Genomic DNA, 17,964 nt, shown 5'->3' with positions numbered 1-17,964 from the left:
ATCTCAGAAAGCCTGCCAAATGGTGACCCCTCCCCCAGAGATGCTCAAGACCACTCTCACAGGGTAAACTGTCCCCCATGGTTTTCTAGACTCTCTTTCCCGTCTCCTCTCTGGAGATCTGGAAGGCTATCTGGGAGCGTTGCAGTTATTAAATCATGGGCCTTTTCTAATTTGGTCTGATTTGGAGTGTTGTGTCAGCAGACAGGCTTATTGGGGTACAGAAATTTTTCAACAAGGTTTCTCTGTATAGAAGCTCTGGATGTCCTGGATTTTGCTCTGTAGACCAGTCTGGCCTTGAACTCAGATATCTACCTGCCTCTGCTTAACAATTGTTGGGATTAAAGGTGTGAGCCACCAATACCTGGCTCAAAATTTTTGTCAATATAGAAAAGTCTATGAAATAAAATAAATTATCCTGAGTTAATGCTACGTTTTTGTTTTTAAATTCTAAAGCTACAAGGTTAAAAGAAAAAGAAATCCACTGAAAATTTTAATTGTGCTTTAAGATACCTTTATTGTTGCATGGGAAGGGGAGAAGGGATAGGAAGAAAGACTATACACTATTGTTTTCCTGCACTTAAAAATGAATAAAACAAAAAAATCTCATAAATTCCTAGGTATATGTCATCATGCCATCAACAGTAATCATAGCAAGAATGGAAGACACACATTATCACTCCCTGATGAATAATGAAGGAGTCAATAGTAGCCTTAGGAATTACAGAAAGTTAAAAACACAGAGAAAGCCTGACTTAGGATGAAATTAATTACTATTATCCCTGAGTCCCAGGACAATTCCTCATTGTTTTCTATGGTTGACTAAGGAGTCTTTGTTGTCTGGCTCATAAGGCAACACTTTTTACTACTTGAAAATTTCATGTGAAGATGCAAATGTCTTATGTGACAGACAGTAAATTCTTTGTAGGCAAATAGATTTCAGGTCACTAAAGACATGGAAATATTTGTCTAAAGACACATGGAAACTTTAATGGATTTTTTTTTCTTCAGGCTAATGCTCAAATAGGGGGCCTCATGAATGACAGGCAAGCGTCTTACCACAGAGCTTCATCTCCATTTGAATAGGGGCAACTTATACATATTCCAGATCTTTCCCACTGAATTGAGGATGGAAAGTGAAATACAAACATGTGGGATGAGCACTGACACTTAAAAACACACAGAAAAATAAAGGTCAGCAGACGCACAGTTCTGAACTGACAGGCTTTCCTGGGCACTGCCCAGAGGCCCTCTGAAAGTTTGGCCAGTCTTACTTTAATACACCCGCTTCACATAAAAACAAGTCAGAACATTTGCAAGGCAAGATATTGTTTTCTTTTACGGAGCTAGCAAAAACACAGCTCTAAGATAGGTTGTAACAATAAAAGGATTTGGGAGCAGCTGATTTTAGACTCATAAAAACACCTCATCCTTATGCCTTGAGGCATCCAGAATATGCAGAGTGTGCACTGTTTCAAGTGTCATGGCAAGTTAAGTCCCTTTTTGCAGTGAGATCAGCTCCTATCAGGGAAAAAGTGAGACGAATTAGTGGGCAGAGTGATCTGTGAACTGGCAAGTAACACCTGTATCATAAAATCATTCATTCTGTTGTTGGTGTCCTGAAGTTGGTAAGGTTAATTCACACGTTTATTAGACATTTAGGAGTGAAATATTTACTAGTAGTTATGTGAAGGCTCCAAATTTTCTGTTACTTATGGCTTAGGTTATGTGGAATTTTGTTGGACATAGCACCATTTAAAAAAAAATACGTGCTTTTGGGAAGAAAGGTAAGGGATAAAAGCTTGTGATACATAGCTTTTTTTTTTTTTTTTTTTTTTTTTTTTTGGTTTTTCGAGACAGGGTTTCTCTGTGGCTTTGGAGGCTGTCCTGGAACTCGCTCTGTAGACGAGGCTGGCCTCGAACTCACAGAGATCCGCCTGCCTCTGCCTCCCGAGTGCTGGGATTAAAGGTGTGCGCCACCACCGCCCGGCTGTGATACATAGCTTTAAGTCAATTAGGGAATGACGATTGTGCTTGAATAAAGAAGCCATTAATTTTTGGTAGCTTGAATTGTTCTAGCTGCCGCTCATAAATTATCATTTAATTTCCCTGTCTCTAGGAGGTAGATATTCTCATTTACCAAACCATCAAACTGAGGTACACCGCCACTACACTCCATAGCAAAACCAAACCAAAGTAAATAACAAACAAACAAAAAACCCACTAGGGTGCCTAGACTTGAACCTAGGCAATTAATTGCCCGCAGCATTTACAGGTCTAATAACCTCATTAAGTTTCTGCTGCTTAGGACTCTAATCATTTTTTTTTTTCTGGCTACTTTAAGGCACCATGAGAACATGTCTGTAAAGAGAGTTGTCCTTGCCTATTACAAACTTCCAAGTGACTCACAAGTTACTCAGCTGCTTTTCCCAAACCCCAGTGCTCCACCCAAGCGAGTGCTCTTGGCGGTTGCCTAGCAACCGAACATCCCGAACACCGGAAACGGAGGGGGCGTTTTCAGGCTAACAGTGTGGCCTCCCAGGGTCTAGCCAAGGGGCTTGAGGTCTCAAACATCTGGATTCTGGACCGACCCAGCCGACGGCTCCCCTTCGTGCCCCGCGCCCTAAGAGCTCCCTTAGGTTACGTTTTCTCAGATTTGACCAAAACGTGTGAAGCCGAGCCGGGGCGGACACAGCAGAATCGAGGGCGAGGCGGCAAGGCCAGCGGGAGAGGCCTGGGTAGGTTCCCGGCGTCTCTTCCGTGACCACGAAAGGCTTGGGAAGGGTTCGCCAGCAGGGAGCCGAGCGGGCCCCGCGGCTTCCGGCCCTGCCACGTCTGAGGAAAACGCCGCGAGCCGACTGCCAGGGAGCGGGCGCGCGGAGGCGGAGCTCGCCCTGAGCTGTCTCCCGGGCGCGCCCCCAGGGAGGCGGCTCGAGAGGGCAGCCCGGGACCGGCAGCGGCGGGCGGGAGCGCGCCCCCCTCAGGCCTGCGCGGATCTCAGCGCCGTCTTTCCCGGGACGCCATCCCCGGGCGGGCGGCCGCGCGCGCCCGGCCCTGCCAATCACGAGCCGCGCGCGCAGGGCCCTGCCAATCACGAGCCGCGCCCGCCAGGCCCCGCCCCACCCCGCCCCCTGGCTGAGGCTGGCGGCCCTGCGCGCACGCGCCGTCGGGAGCTGGCCCAAGCACATCCGCCCGCTCCGGTCGCGCTTAGCCAATCGCGCGTCTCTCCTCCCGCGGGGCCCCGCCTCCGGGGCGAGGCCGTCTCCCGTGGCCGCTGCGCTGGCTGTGCGCTGTTGTTCTGCTGTGGGCATGGCTGACGAAGGTACTGTGCTCCCTCCCTGCGGCTGCTCTGGGCGCCGCGCCTCCGCGGGTCGGAGGGGCTGACAGAGGAGCTCTTCCCGGCGGAGCGCGGCCTCCCTGTTCTGTGGGGTGGAGGGCTGTGGGGGGAGGGGAGAGGGGTGAGCGGGGAGAGGGGGCGGGGTGGGCGGCTGTCTGTGCGGAGGGGCGGGGAGTGGGCGGAGGAGGAGTGGGCGGGGTGAGGTGGGGAGATGGGGCCCCCGGGAGGAGATGATGGGCTTGGGCAGGAGTAGGGGCAGGTGAGCACGGAGATGGGGGAGGAGTTGCGGGGGTGGGGGGAAAGGTTCTGGGGTGGCTTCTCCCCTGGTAAACCAAAACAGGGCAGAGACTGTTTTCTAAGGCGGCTGCCTGCAGCATTCCTGGTTCTAGGCACAAAGCTTTTAAGATTCAAGATGTTTACATTATTCCAGCTGTATTGCTTTTATTTACAAATTTGCTTTTATTTACAAATTTATAGCAAAAATTAAAAAGAAAATCCTCGACTAGGAAAAGTCAGTTCCCCTCCTCCCTGAAGTGTAAAATTTTGGAGCTATTTTAAGAACAGTGAGAATCAATGGCATGCTAGCCAGCTAATTTGTTGTGAAAAAACAAAACCTTGTTTTTCCCCATGTGGAAATATAAATGAAAAAACTTAAAAAAGAATTACAATAAACTACAAATACATATAATTGGAAGAAATTGCTGACTTTTTGGTGTTTTTGTACACTAAGGAAAATTTTGTTGATAAAAATTAAGGTCTGCATTGAGATACTTGATCACCATCCATGCCTTTTCGTTTTTTAGAAGGAAATCAGGACTTCGCTTCCAAGATGGAGAGCAAATCAGATTCAGCATCCACCAAAATGGAAAGGGAATCAGATTCAGCATCCACCAAGATGGACAGTGCACCAGATTTATCATCCACTAAGATGGAGAGCAAATCAGATTCAGAATCCAAGATGGAGAGCAAATCAGATTTATCGTCTACTAAGATGGAGAGCGAATCAGATCCAGCATCCACAAAGATGGAAAGGGAATCAGATTCAGAATCCACCAAGATGGAGAGCAAATCAGATTCAGAATCTACCAAGATGGAGAGTAAATCAGATTCAGCATCCACCAAGATGGAGAGCTCATCAGATTCATTGTCCACCAAGATGGAAAGCAAATCAGATTCAGAATCCACCAAGATGGAGAGCTCATCAGATTCATTGTCCACCAAGATGGAGAGCAAATCAGATTCAGAATCTACCAAGATGGAGAGCAAATCAGATTCAGAATCCACCAAGATGGAGAGCAAATCAGATTCAGAATCCACCAAGATGGAGAGCAAATCAGATTCAGCATCCACTAAGATGGAGAGCAAATCAGATTCAACATCCAAGCTGGAGAGCAAATCAGATTCAACATCCAAGCTGGAGAGCAAATCAGATTCAACATCCAAGCTGGAGAGCAAATCAGATTCAGCATCGACTTTACCTGACACTCCCCAGACCAGTGAGACTCTACCATCACCCCAAACAAATAGTTTAGGAAAACAAGTATGAAAATCTTGCTTTCTACCCCCTTTTCTGTGTTTCAAAGTGTTCTTGTAGTGGCAGTTTTAAGGACACTGGAGTGTCAGTGTATATAGCCTGTGCCTTCCTTTCTTTGCCAGATTTTCTTCTTGAATCAGTTCATTTTGTTGAGTTTCTTAGCAGCCTTTTGAGATTCTTCAAATTTGGATCTGTATACTATTTCTTAGGGGAAGTCTTTGGTGACAGGTCTTTTCCCTAGTCTGTAGTTTTGAAGCATTTGTAGTGTTGCCAGGCAAATGCTAATTGCTGAACAAATAACTCCTGGTGACTGGAAGTGTCTCAGGCCTAGTTTAGGAAGTTAACCTTGCTAAAGTAAGACTAAAGGAGCTTCTGGGAAATAAAGACCATTGGTGATACTTGTTTGAGATTTGTGAAGACAGAAAGCTGCCCCTTGTTCCTACCATAGAAGTATACAGCCTTTATTTCTAATAGATTGATTCACTTGAAGGTTTTCTTAGCTGGGCAGTGATGGCTCTTGTCTTTAATCCAAGGGGCAGAGGCCATTGGATTTCTATGAGTTCGAGGCCAGTCTGGTCTACAGACCTGGTTCCAGGACAGCCAGGGTCACTCAAAGAATGTTTTCTTAACATTTTTGTTTTTTGTCTTTTTCAGCCTATGAGTGGAACACTTAAAGAAAGATTAAAGAAAACAAGGTCTTCATCTTACTCTTTCTGTAGTGTGGTGAAGCGACTTAAAGTAGAGAAGGAGGAAAATGATGAGACCTTTTCAGAACCAGGAGCATCGTCAAAAGAAAAGAGCTGTTCAGCATTCCAAGGAAGTTTGAAACATAAAGACAGTGCATCTGAAAAAGACAGCTCGGAGAATGTAAACACATGCAAATCTAAGCCAGTTGATTCTGGGTCATCCAGTGCCCTCCAAAATGATTTTGAGAGTGAGAATAGTAAAGAAAAGTTAAAGGAAGAAAAAGCAAAATTGACAAAGCAGGTTCAAGAGAAGGAAGACCTTCTTCGGAGACTAAAACTTGTCAAAATGTATAGAATAAAGGTGAGAAGAATTCCAGAATTATTGAGTAATTTTTATATAAATTGCAGTAAAGTAATTTGGAAATCATTTTGGTCTGGTAAGCAAGAAACCAAATAAGCGGAAACCTGGCATACCACATCTTTAACTGAAGTAATTGATTAAGAGTGAGGTTGATGAGCCCTGTCAACACGGGGTAAAACTAAGAGCTGCAGCTTTTTGTTCATTACACAGTTGAAGCTTCTTAGCTTTAATTCCTAGCCAGTAGCAAAATTAGAAGTATAAATTGTTTGGTGAAAATACACTGGGAATAGAAAGGGATGACAATAGAACTAAAAATAGACCACGGATTACAGTAGACAGTACTTTTAGTAATGACCTTGTATCTCTAAATAAAATGTCAGACATTCAAGAAACAGCATATTTTAGGTTTCAGCTCCTGTAGTCAGTAGAATGTGGATGTTTGGAAGGAGGTGACATTTTTTATCTGGATGGTTCTCGCCCATATAACACCTCATTCTTCTCAGAAGCATGGAGTACATGATAGGACATCTTATTTGTGGTTTTGAATTTTTGACTTTTCTTAAGGTGACTTATTTCTAAATATTGAAAGTATTTTTAACTAGAATATTTTCGCCTTTTAAAAACAGTTTGGGGTTCACAGAAAAATTAGGAAGGTAAAACATGGCATATCTTAAAAGTATAATTATACAGAAGTGTATTGAGAATCATAATTTCTTCCTAAGTTTAATATTCTGATTTAATAATGTTTTTCCCCCCAAGGTTAAGGTTTGCTCAGAGTTTGTAGTGCCGCTTATGCCTGGGGTATTAGCTTTTAAAGTTAGACAGGAACTGGTGTAGCTCTTTGATGGAGCAAGTTAAAATGCGCAGCTCTCTGATCATTGATGGGCTTGCTTACTTCTCTGTTTCAGAACAACTTGTCTGAGTTAGAGCTGTTAATAAAGAAGTGGCGGAAGTGCAGCCAGCAGCTGCTGTATGAGCTGCAGGCGGTCATGTCTGAGGATGATGAGAAACTCAGCCTCACCGAGCTCATCGACTACTATGGGGTAGACGAGAAAGTCGTGCACTATGATAGAACTGAAGAAGAATTTACAGGGATTTGATGCTGTTGTTGTTGTTGTTTTGCCTTCAGGCTTTTTTCCCTCTCCTTTTGGGGTGATGGGATCATGCCCAGAGCCTCAAATGTGCTCTGTTCCTGAGCTATGCTTTTGGCCCCTCTACAGAATATCTTTGAGAATGAAAATGTGAGAAGAATAAGTGTTTAGAAGGGAAGAAAGATGTAAGCTGTTGTTGGGGCTTGAAAAAGGTATCTTGAACAGTTCAGGATATTCTGATACATAAACAAAATTATAACATGAAGCTTAGTATTTTGGATATGTTTGCTAAAGAAAATATTTAAATATAAAAAAATTAAATGTTTAAAAGGAAGTTTGGATAATTCTGGAAACCAGGTTTAATACATCGAGTTTGTGGCAAAAGATTTTATATTCAGTGTTAAAAAGTATTCTATTGAATGTCTAAACCTCACCTGGCCTAAATGTAACTTGCCCTCCTGAGTTTATGAACCTTGTTTTCATCTACTTAATATGTCTTTCTGTCTGCTAGTCTAGCAAGTAATTAAACTTATAAGTCCACAGTTTTTCTTCAGCTTTATGTCTTGTTTTCCTCATTTACTAAAATGGCCATCTGTTTCTTGGGAGGCTTCATACCCTTACTTCCCACATGGAGGTGTTCTTGGTATGGAAGGTTCTCCACAGTTGCTGGTGAGTTCTTAGTGAGCCCTCAGCCAGGAGGGAACCTATCAAAGTTAAATATGGTAAGATGAAGTTCCTGTCTTCTTAGCTGTGTGTGGAGATGTGACTAGCTGGCCTACTTGCTGAGAATTTCGAATGAACCTAGTGGGAAAAGCATGTTGCTGCTGTTGGAGCTGTTGTATAACCTTGGGAGAAGAAAGGCTAGCATCTTAAGTATAGCAGGTCTGTACAGGTGGGTAGAGGGAGAACTTTGTGGATCAATGTCTTCCTTGTTCTATTTGCCAGTTATTCCTGAAGCCATCATGATTTCTGCTTTGGGATCTAGAAAAAATACTTCTATATTAGTTGGTAAATGGCCACTATTCTTTAGCTCTCTAAGAACTTGCTTTCAGCTGAGCGTCCCTCCCCCCCTTTTTGATCCAAAATTTGCTGTTTGACACAACAGGGGACTCAAACCTGTAACACCCCAAGCTACCATATACACATACAAATTCCCTCTTAATTCCCTCTTGCCATCTATGTTTGTGAGTCTGGTCTTCATGTACATAAGGCCATGCTATGCTTGACTTAATTGACTATGCTACTTGTTGGTAATGAATTGTCAAAAATTATGCATAATTGCTATTCAGCAGAGGCTGAGAGGCGTTGGCACGTGAACAGTATTGAGAGATGAGTTAGAGTCCATGGCACATGCTCAACTACTAAGTATGAGCAGGAGTCCTTCAACCTGTGGGGGCCCAAATATGATATTTCGATATAGGCCTCAGCTCAATTCCAGGAGCTCCGATCCCCTTTGTCTTTTAGATGGTGGCTGGTTACCTGAGGATGGCCTGGTCACAGTGGAGAGTGATTTCTGGTTTGCGTAACAATAGACCTAGGCCCCCACACCCATCATGGTGATCTGCCTGGGGGCCAGTGAGGCATACCTGAGGACTAGTGTGTTACCAGAGGTCTGAGGGTTTGTGTACCTGCATTCTAGAACCATCTCTAGGGTTAAAGGAAGTGTTTCCTAGTCAGCCCTATATACGTAATAGATAACCCTTCTAGAAAGCTACTTAAGAGGATGCAGGAATAAGAGTGTTTCCAATATGACCTGAGAGCCCTCCTGAAATGTTAAGATGTCTCCGTGTAGTTCTTAACATCGTTGGGTAGTTTAGAGCTTTCCTGATCCATACTCCTCCACTCAGGGTCGGACCCGGGGCTGTTTGGCTGGATCCGAGCGTAGCCCCAAAGATATCAGTCCAGGATAGATGGCCCCTGCTTCGTAGGGCTGATACAAGCCGGACTCTGGCACCAAGCCCGATTCATCCATGCCTCAAAGGCTGAGGAAGGACTAGCACCTAGAGCTGATGATAAAGACAAATGGCACAGGCTACTTGGTCTGTTAAGATCAGAATTAGCCAGTGGAATTTAGGACGTTGTCTTTTAGCTAATGGAGTATCTAGGCAACTAATTGAAGTGTCATGGCATTTATGATACTAGAAAAGAAAAATCAAGTCTAGTGTACCCATGGTTGACTCTGCAATTGCCAGAGAACTGGCAATCCCAAGCTAAGGATAAAGTGCCTGCGCATCTTACCTTCCACACCCTCTTGGTTCCATCTCCATGCTTCTCAGAAAATCCTGTCTCAGAAATGTTACCAATGTTTTCTCTGCTAAATCAGCTAAACTGTTCCTTGTAGTCGTAGTTGTGAGGAAAGTCAGCAAGACGGTGTTGGTCCTGCTGTCCACCCTTTCATCCCTACGAAATTTGCCTGCTTACTCATATTTGTGATAGTAGTTTAAATTTTTTGGTTCTTTTATTGAAAATAGCTTTTTTCCCCCCTCATATATCCTGATTACAGTTTCCCTTCCCAGGTCCTCCCTGCTTCCTCTCCCATCTGGATCTCCCCCCTTTCTGTCTCTCATTAGAAAACTAAGACAGGCTTCCAGGGAAAATAATAAAATATAAGATGAAGACGAATACACTGGAGGACAAAACAAACTAAGTGGAAACTTATTTGAGATAAGGTCTCCTGTAGCCCAGGCTGGCAGCCAATTCTCATGATCCTTGGGATTACAAGTGTCCTCCTAAATGGAAGATTTTTTTTGTTGTTGCTCTTTTGCTTTATCTGTTCCAGTATATATTAGATACAGTGATGTGTATTAAGCTTAAATTTAAATTTTAAATTGCAGAAAAGTGTGGCATAGACCTCACTTGGAGACTACGATAATGATCCTGATGAGGCCACCTTGGAATGCAGCAGACCACACAGGCTGTGAAGGGTGAACGGATTTTTGTTTGACAGTGAATCTTATGATAGGGTTAGTGTCATCTACATGAGTAGAATGAACTATTTCGAGGAAATGAGCACTTGTTTCCTGAACCTTGTAAGGGTGGAAAATTAGTTCTGTTATATAGGTAAGAAAGACTAATTTACAAATGACTTAAGAAAATCAGTGATGATTTTGGTTTCGCTGGTAAAGCCTCCAAAATTCTGGTAATTTTAATTGAACAAAATAAATTTTGAGTGTTTTCCTGGCTGAAAACCACTGTTCTTTAATGAATACAAATGACACTATGATATTTTATTCATTTATTTATTTAGGACAAATAGTTGCATACTGACTAACCTAAACTTAATTTATTACTAAAAATGTGGAGCTAAGAGGTAACCTACTTAAATTCCTTGATAGGAAAGGGAGAGAAGTCATTTTTCTCCAAGTGACATTATTTTGGAATAGTTGGTTTGCCTTCTGCTCTTGCTGGCGTTCTACATGGGAATGAGGGCAGGGAATGTTTTCATCCTTAGTCTTTCAACTTCAGCCTGCAGAATGGAGATCTGCTCGGCTTGCTGTTTGGAAATACTCGTCAGCTTCTGTTTTTTCAGCAGGTTATCATATCGTTCTTTGGCAATCTTTTCACAAGTCAGCATAGACCCTAATCCAGAAATGGAGAAAGGAATTAGTTCAATTATGATCAGCACTTTTAGTACAGGAACAACACCTAGGATCATTTGTGTAGAAGAGATGCTGATAGCTTTTTGGTTGTGCAGATAACAAGGGTACTGGTTCAGTTCCTTTAATTGATTGAAGAAAACAAATGCTCACCCATTTCATTGCAAATGTCTTGTCTCTCTGAGATAGCCACTAGTTCTTCCCGTAGATTGCAGCTCAGCGTATAATTTGCTATATCTTTCTGATTACTGTATCTTCCCAATTTTCTGAGTAATTTTTTGCAGTTTTCTACATTCTTCCTGTGAGTCTGAAAGTTTTGATCCCACGAAACCCAAAAACAATTTTGAAAAACAAAGTTTTAAACATTTGGACTTTTAAAATATTTTATCATCATTAAGATAACTTATTATATCCCTTGTGCCTGTGGTATGGTCTGTCCTTAATAGACACTCCATTTTTTTTTTTTGGTTATGAGACAGAATGTTTATACTACACTTTCGAAAAGATTGTACATGGTTTTAAAAATGAACATTTAAAAACCTTGGCTTCCATCTGACATGCTATATAGTAAAACTGATTTTGTTATTTAGCTGTACAAAGCGGAAAAGTTCAAAATGCCAGGAACACTGTCAGTGCTTATGTGGCTCAGATTTAACCAATGTAAAAGCAAACCCACATGAATTCCCAGATCTAATCCTAATACCCAGAGAAATGCTATAGCCTGTATCACTGGCTATGGTTGCAGAGGCAGCATTCAGGGACCTCAGATTGTCATGAATATCACTAAGTTATCAAGTTTATGTTAGGGTCCCTGACTGAAATACTTCCCACACAACTCACCACTGATGGCATTATAATGATTGATGTGCTTGAGACTAACCTTCTCTATAACATTAATGGTTTGCTCCATTATTCCAATCTGAATAGCAATCACATTCTCGTAGTTTGCTTCATTTAGGTACTTCAAGAGGGGAAAAAGAAAAGATAACATATATGTAAGGATAATTTTTTCTATTTCTTTTAGTTGGTAACTATGAACAGTTTTGAAAATTATAGTTTCATAAAAATATTTGTGTGTCAAGATTGATTCAGCTTTTGTGCTATAATTATTTGTATTTAGCTATCAATACACACTTATATGCTGATCATTACAAATGCTTACAGTTTTTCATTCGTTCAGCTCACCAAATATAGTGACTCACCTGGGTCACACATTAATAGTGTTCTAGTTAAAAATACCAAAGTAGATACAAAGACAGATAACATGATCTAGCCTCCAAGAAAGAACATGCATGGCTACCAGAATGTTTGTCAGGTGTTAACAAATTCAAGGGCAGTTTGGGATGGAGTAGGATTTCTCTAGACTTGGAAAATCAAGAAAGGCTGTTGGAGAATGTGGCATAAGTTAAAATGGTGACCTAGGAAGATAGGACTGGAGGGAAAGGGACAAGGAACAGAGTAAGAGAAGAAATGGGGGGGGGGAGGAGATGTTCCAGGTTGAAGAGCCTATGTGAGCAAAAAGTAATCCGTTCCTTTAGGTACCTGGGAGATGACTCATGAAGATTTGAGTTCAGGTTCCCAGCACCCATGTGAGCCTCTAACTCAGCACTGGGGACCCTGGAGTTTGCTGGTCAGCCAGTCTAGCTGAAATATGTGAGAAAATTGCTGAGGAAGACATCTAATGTTAATCTCTTGTCTCCTTACACACCCTCTCCTTCCCTCCTCCTCCCTCTCTCCCATTTGAGAATACTGATGGGTAAGAGGCATAGTGGTATTGATGGGGGACGTCCTTACGTCCTTACGTCTTATTGGTTGATAAATAAAGCACTGCTGGCCAATAGGGAAGCAAGCTGGTGGCACTAGGAGTCGTGGAGTAGTCTGGGAAATGTAGTAAATAGTAGAGAGTCCCCATGTGATCCCGGGGAAGAGAGGATGCATGAGGCTGCGTCCTTGGTAAGATACATTATATGTTTGTAGTTATGGGTTAATAAGTCAGAGCATAGCAAATGACCAACAGCTTCATAATATAGCATCCTGCGTTCATTTGGGACTGACGCAGCTCTGGGACCAGGCTGGCAGGAAGAATGCTCGTTACATGGTATCTTTTCCTCTTATTTGCCCTAAAGGGACTTTGGTAGTTAAAGAGTATTGTTTAAAATATCTGAGCAGGGTACTGATGCTGCTAGGATCAAGTAGGACTTCAGTATAATAGCAGTATACATATAACTAGATGGATTTTGAGAGAGAGGAGAGGAAAGGGATAAGAAGGAAGGGAGAGAGAGGAGAGGAAAGGGATAGGAAGGAAGGGAGAGAGAGGAGAGGAAAGGGATAGGAAGGAAGGGAGAGAGAGGAGAGGAAGGGGATAGGAAGGAAGGGAGAGAGAGGAGAGGAGAGAGAGAGGCTGACAGAGAAAGGGCCAGCTAACTAATTTTAAGACAGTATAGCACACTCTAAGCCACTGAAAACGGAGACTGGCTAAACAGTGGCAGACACAGAGAGAAAAGATAACTGGGCCAGACGGCTGTAGTAGAGACAACCGAGCTGACTCGTTCTTAAGCCAGAGTGTGTGTCCAGAGAGGTGAAAAAGCAAAGAGAACGGCCATGAAATCGGCAAACGAAACCTCTAGGAAAAGCAACTCAGCGTGTTCACAGACAGGAGCACACCTCCTTAAGCCTCTAGGAAAAGCAACTCAGCATGTTCACAGACAGGAGCACACCTCCTTAAGCCTCTAGGAAAAGCAACTCAGCATGTTCACAGACAGGAGCACACCTCCTTAAGCCTCTAGGAAAAGCAACTCAGCATGTTCACAGACAGGAGCACACCTGGTGTGCAATGTGCTTGCCTTCAGGGCGGCTTCCGCGTAAGCGGGCATTGGTGCATGAACAAGGGTGGCGGCCAGGGGGGACTTGCCTTTTGACGGTCTCTCGAGAAGAACAGCATCTGGATGTCCCAGGCCTTCTGGTTCAGGTCTTCCATTTCCATCTCCATTTTCTTGTGCTCCCACTCAATCTGATAGATTCCTTTGTGCACTTCTTTGCTTTCCATCATACTGGCAACTTTCTTTTGCCCTTGAGTCTAAAGGGTACATCAGCAATCACCCTGATTATGTGTACAGACCTGAAGACTATCTGAAGCCGGTTTCTATGACTTAATCTGCAACCTGTATGTGTGAAACCTCCTCGTCTTCACATCAGTTGTCTGGGTAAAGCATGTAGTTAACATGGCTAGGCATACCAGCGTCTGTCTGGTAGCTAGTAGCAAAGGAAAACGTTAGATCTGATACATAAAACACCCTGCTATTTTATACTCCACGTGGAATAACGGTTATTCAATAGGATTACTTAAAATGAAATGACCATGTCTCTAGAATGAATTTATAGCCATGTGAGCTGGCTTTAACCTGTGACTCTAGGGCTTGGGAGGCTATGACTGGAAGATTGTCCCAAAGAATGAGATAAGCTTTGATCACACGGTGAGTTCTCGGCCAGCCTGGGCTGTGCTGTCTCAGTCAATCATTTGTATAAGAATCCTACCAGTTGCCACTCTGCATTCTTTCTTCTTCTTTTCTCTTTCTAAAATCTAGTTTTTTGAAGCACATGCCACTAAGCTACACCCTACTGCATCCTACCCTTTCATTATTTTCATCTTTTGATCACAGCCTGGTCTCTGAACTCCTTGGATTTCCTACTTTTAATGACTTTTTAAATTGTATTTCAGTTACCTTACCCCCATGCCTTACCACACACTTCATCTAGCCATCAGTAGGTCAAAAAGTCTAAAAGTTTTAAGCATTTCTCTGCCAAGGAAAGCATATTGACTCAGTATAGGGTTTGCTTTGGTTTATGTTTGGGTTGGCACAGCCAGAGAGGTTGCTGTCGGCATCTAGGGAGTAGAAGCCAGGGATGGTGCTAAGCAGCCTACAAAGCACGGGGCAACCCACATAGAAAACAGTCTGTCCCAGAGGTCAACGGTGCTAAGGCCGAGAGCCACTGTTTTAGAGCTATGCCACTTTCAGCCAGCATTGTAGGATGTTCTTAACATCAGTGGTTTTACTTCCCCATGCTGTGACCTAACCCTCACTAGGGGCACCCCGTCCTCAACTCTCTCCTGAGACTACTGTCAAGTAGTTGACTCTCTATGCACATCTCTATCTATTCCTTGGGATCTTTGTTCTTGGGGTGTCTAGGAAACTGCCCCAGTGTTCTCCCCTGCTTTGCTAGTGCCTCCTCTGTCTCCTTTCCTGTTCTGTGCTCGACCTTTCAGAGCTAGATTGGAGGTACAGACACAAACTCCCTGTTTTTGGTCTACCTGACTTCCCAGGTTGTCTTGAGCAATCTCGTGGCTTAATGACTTAAATGACTTATCCATACTTATCTGTATGTAATAATTGATATGCAGTTATCACATGTGCTCTATAGAGAGCGATTCTCAACTCTGAACTCTGTCAGGCTGAACATTCCACTAGAATAATCTCAAATTAACAAAGGTCAGAACTCCTTCACTGTGTGGCTTCAGCCAAAGCTACAATTGCCCAGTCTTTTTACCATCAGTTAATGCTACTAAAATCTAGTCAGATGCTCAACTTACAATTTTATTATTTTCTCAGACAAGATCTTGGTAGTCTAGGCCAGCATTGAACTTACATCTTTCTGCCCTAGCCCCTGAGTTCTGAGATTCCAGGTATTACCAAGCCTGGTTAAGTATGGCATTTTCTGCAAACCTCCACTACATGCATGCTTACCAGGAACATGGAGAAAGTAGAAAGTTGGGGACTCTACTTTGGTTGGTTAGTCTTGGAGAAAGACTGGAACCAGCACTTAGGAAATGCTAACCCTTTCCCTCATAGAGCCAAGGCCTTCAGTCACTGAGAGAAAAACAAACACTGCCTCAGGAGAATGATTTTGGCTAGAGAAAGGGCAGAAGAAACAAAAATAGAAAAGACAAAGCAAAGTGAACACCACCAAATCATATACTCCTAGAAAAAAAGGAAGAAGATAGAGAAACCAACAAAAAAGGGAGAAAACCCGACGCAAACCATGTCAATCAAGAATTTAAGAATCTTGTAGGTACAGCGACTCTTTCAGAAATGAAGGCTAAGCTGGCTCCTGTAGTTCTTCCTGGCACTCAAGGCTGGGGTGGAAGGATCCCAAGTTTGAGGTCAGCCTAGGTGATGTCGCAAGACCTTCTCTCAAAAAATGAAACATAATAGAGTGGAATATTTTAAATGAAAAACAGATTTTTTGAGAAGAGCTAAGTGGATGGAGAAAACCCACTGTCAGTGGACTTGCTCCGGAAGAGATGCTATAAGAAGTCCTTCAAATCGGAAAAAGAGATAGTAGAAACTCCAAGAAAAAGAAAGGGATAAAAATACTATTTAAGAAAACAAATGCTGCATAGTAAATGTAAAATCCAGTCTGACTCCTAATTACTCCTTTTCTCTCATATAATTAAAAGAAAAAGTCACACAACAGTCGCTATGAATCAATGTTAATGAGGACATAATATGGAAAGACAGAGCGAACACAGCGCAGAGGGAGGGGCCAGCAGAGCGTTAGTGGGGCAGAGCTTTGAATACTGCTGAAGCCGATTCAGATTTTCTTGTTATACGATTAGGAAAAAGAGAGTCTGCATCATTAACTTTGCATGCCAGAAAAAGAACAAGCAAACATAAAAGCCAGCAGGATGATAGAGTAAGATGGAGATAAGTGAAATAGAAAATAGAAGAGCAATAGAAGCCATGAAATTGAAAGTTGGTCCTTTGAAAAAGATCAGTAAGATTGGCAAACCTTAGTTAGATTAAAGCACTCATGGGGCCTCTCATATATAAAACCAGAACTGGCATTAGAGACTACTAAACCAAATAACTTTATACTGAGTGCTATGTAAGCAATATTTGAATTACAGAATATTAGAATGGATACTTAGCCTCAGTGTCTTGAACTATATGTCCCTTAGGATCATCCTTAGGATCATGTAGGGAGATTTTTTTGTTTTGTTTTGTTTTTGGAGACAGGGTTTCTCTGTGGCTTTGGAGGCTGTCCTGGAACTCACTTTGTAGACCAGGCTGGCCTCAAACTCACAGAGATCCGCCTGCCTCTGCCTCCCGAGTGCTGGGATTAAAGGCGTGTGCCACCAACGCCCGGCCATCTAGGGAGATTTTTAAAAATATTTACATTCTGGGCACATTTACAAAATTCTAAGGGTGAATCTAATGGCATCTACTAAGACGAAACACTAACTGAATTAAAGTTACTGTCTTAGTCAGGGTTACCATTGCTGTGACAAAACACCAAAAAACAATTTGGGGAGGAAAGGGTTCATTTGGCCCACATTTCCACAACACCCACTGTTCATTATCGAAGGAAGTCAGGACAGGAACTGAAGCAGGGCAGGAACCTGGAGGCAGCTGATACAGAGGCCATGGAGGAGTAATGCTTACTAGTTTGCTACTCATAGCTAGATCAGTCTCCTTTCTTACAGAACCCAGGACCACTAGGCCAGGGGTGACCCCACCTACAATGGGCTGGCCCTCCCCCAACAATTACTAATTAAGAAAATGCCCTACAGTCTTGCCTACAGCCTGAACTTCCGGAGGCATTTTCTCAATTGAGGTTCCTTCTCTCCAGTGGCTTGTGTCGATTTGACATAAAACTAGCCAGCACAGTTACCATGGAAACGAGAGACAATATAAAGCATTTTATGCAAAAGCAGTATGTTCAAAAACTATAATTACCCGAATCACAGAATTCAAGTCTTCAATTATGGTCTTGTTAATGAGAATTGCATCAGAATATTCCAGAATCAACTGGAAATTCTCCAGTTCTACTTGTCCTTGTTTAAGGAGAATTTGTATTGTCAAATTCACTTGGAATTTCACTTTTTCATCCTGTAATCTAAATGGAAAAAGACTTCAAAAGAGGTATCTGTAGTATACTTAAGTTTCAAACTTCACCTAATATCTGAGAAGTGAAATTCTAACCAGCCTAAGGAAGGCACCCTGAGTGGCATGAGGAGTATGTCCCCAAAGACACCTTCCTGGAAGTTCCTCTAAGTACCTCCTCGATTGATCTGGAATTCTAATTGGATTGGTTGAACAGTAGAGGTAGAATTAGTCCTGAACTTTTACTGTTAGAAAAAATGGTGTAGTTTTGATTGTAAGGATTTTAAAAGGAAGTAGAAATATTTTGAATGGCAAACCTATTAAAATTATGTCCTTATTGGTTTGTCTGTCTGTTTGTTTGTTTTTTTGAGACAGGGTAACCGTCTGTGTAACAGTCCTGGCTGTCCTGGGATTCACTTTATAGACCAGGCTGACCTCAAACTTATAGAGATCCTCTTGCCTCTGTCTCCCTAGTGCTGGG

General features: G+C 42.6%; 2 protein-coding genes across 5 annotated transcripts in view; one reads left to right on the top strand and one right to left on the bottom strand.

Moving 5' to 3' along the window:
* Nucleotides 1-2,491: 2,491 nt before the first annotated feature.
* On the top strand, nucleotides 2,492-7,548 carry Sfr1 (SWI5 dependent homologous recombination repair protein 1). 2 transcript variants are annotated; one of them, XM_040743299.1, is made up of 4 exons: nucleotides 2,492-2,735; nucleotides 4,138-4,874; nucleotides 5,523-5,915; nucleotides 6,824-7,548. In XM_040743299.1, exons 2-4 carry the CDS (start codon nucleotides 4,164-4,166, stop codon nucleotides 7,013-7,015), a joined length of 1,296 nt encoding a protein of 431 aa, XP_040599233.1. In that variant the 5' UTR covers nucleotides 2,492-2,735; nucleotides 4,138-4,163; the 3' UTR covers nucleotides 7,016-7,548. The 2 variants fall into 2 exon arrangements, with proteins under 2 accessions (XP_040599233.1, XP_012982274.1); XM_013126820.3 differs by lacking the exon at nucleotides 2,492-2,735 and adding an exon at nucleotides 3,165-3,319.
* Nucleotides 7,549-10,231: 2,683 nt separating this feature from the next.
* Cfap43 (cilia and flagella associated protein 43) overlaps nucleotides 10,232-17,964 on the bottom strand; it is a 105,343-nt gene continuing 97,610 nt past the window's right edge. For all 3 annotated transcript variants that reach the window (XM_013117431.3, XM_005063483.4, XM_021230659.2), the window contains 5 exons: nucleotides 17,337-17,496; nucleotides 13,514-13,678; nucleotides 11,483-11,563; nucleotides 10,756-10,909; nucleotides 10,232-10,585 (listed from right to left, as the gene is read on the bottom strand). In XM_013117431.3, the coding sequence (XP_012972885.2) occupies nucleotides 10,419-10,585; nucleotides 10,756-10,909; nucleotides 11,483-11,563; nucleotides 13,514-13,678; nucleotides 17,337-17,496 (727 nt within the window). In that variant the 3' untranslated portion in view covers nucleotides 10,232-10,418. The remainder of the gene's footprint in view (nucleotides 10,586-10,755; nucleotides 10,910-11,482; nucleotides 11,564-13,513; nucleotides 13,679-17,336; nucleotides 17,497-17,964) is intronic.

The sequence above is a fragment of the Mesocricetus auratus genome, unplaced genomic scaffold, assembly GCF_017639785.1.
Source record: "Mesocricetus auratus isolate SY011 unplaced genomic scaffold, BCM_Maur_2.0 Super-Scaffold_4256, whole genome shotgun sequence".
Classification (NCBI taxonomy): Eukaryota; Metazoa; Chordata; class Mammalia; order Rodentia; family Cricetidae; genus Mesocricetus; species Mesocricetus auratus.
The sequence above is the reverse complement of the archived record's forward strand: the minus strand, read 5'-3'. Positions and strand labels throughout refer to the sequence as shown.

Excerpts from the sequence above, each read along its gene's own strand:
- Sfr1 (XM_013126820.3), top strand. Across the intron at positions 4,875-5,522 it reads CAAATAGTTTAGGAAAACAA|CCTATGAGTGGAACACTTAA; the intron begins GTATGAAAATCT and ends TGTCTTTTTCAG. Across the intron at positions 5,916-6,823 it reads TCAAAATGTATAGAATAAAG|AACAACTTGTCTGAGTTAGA; the intron begins GTGAGAAGAATT and ends TCTCTGTTTCAG.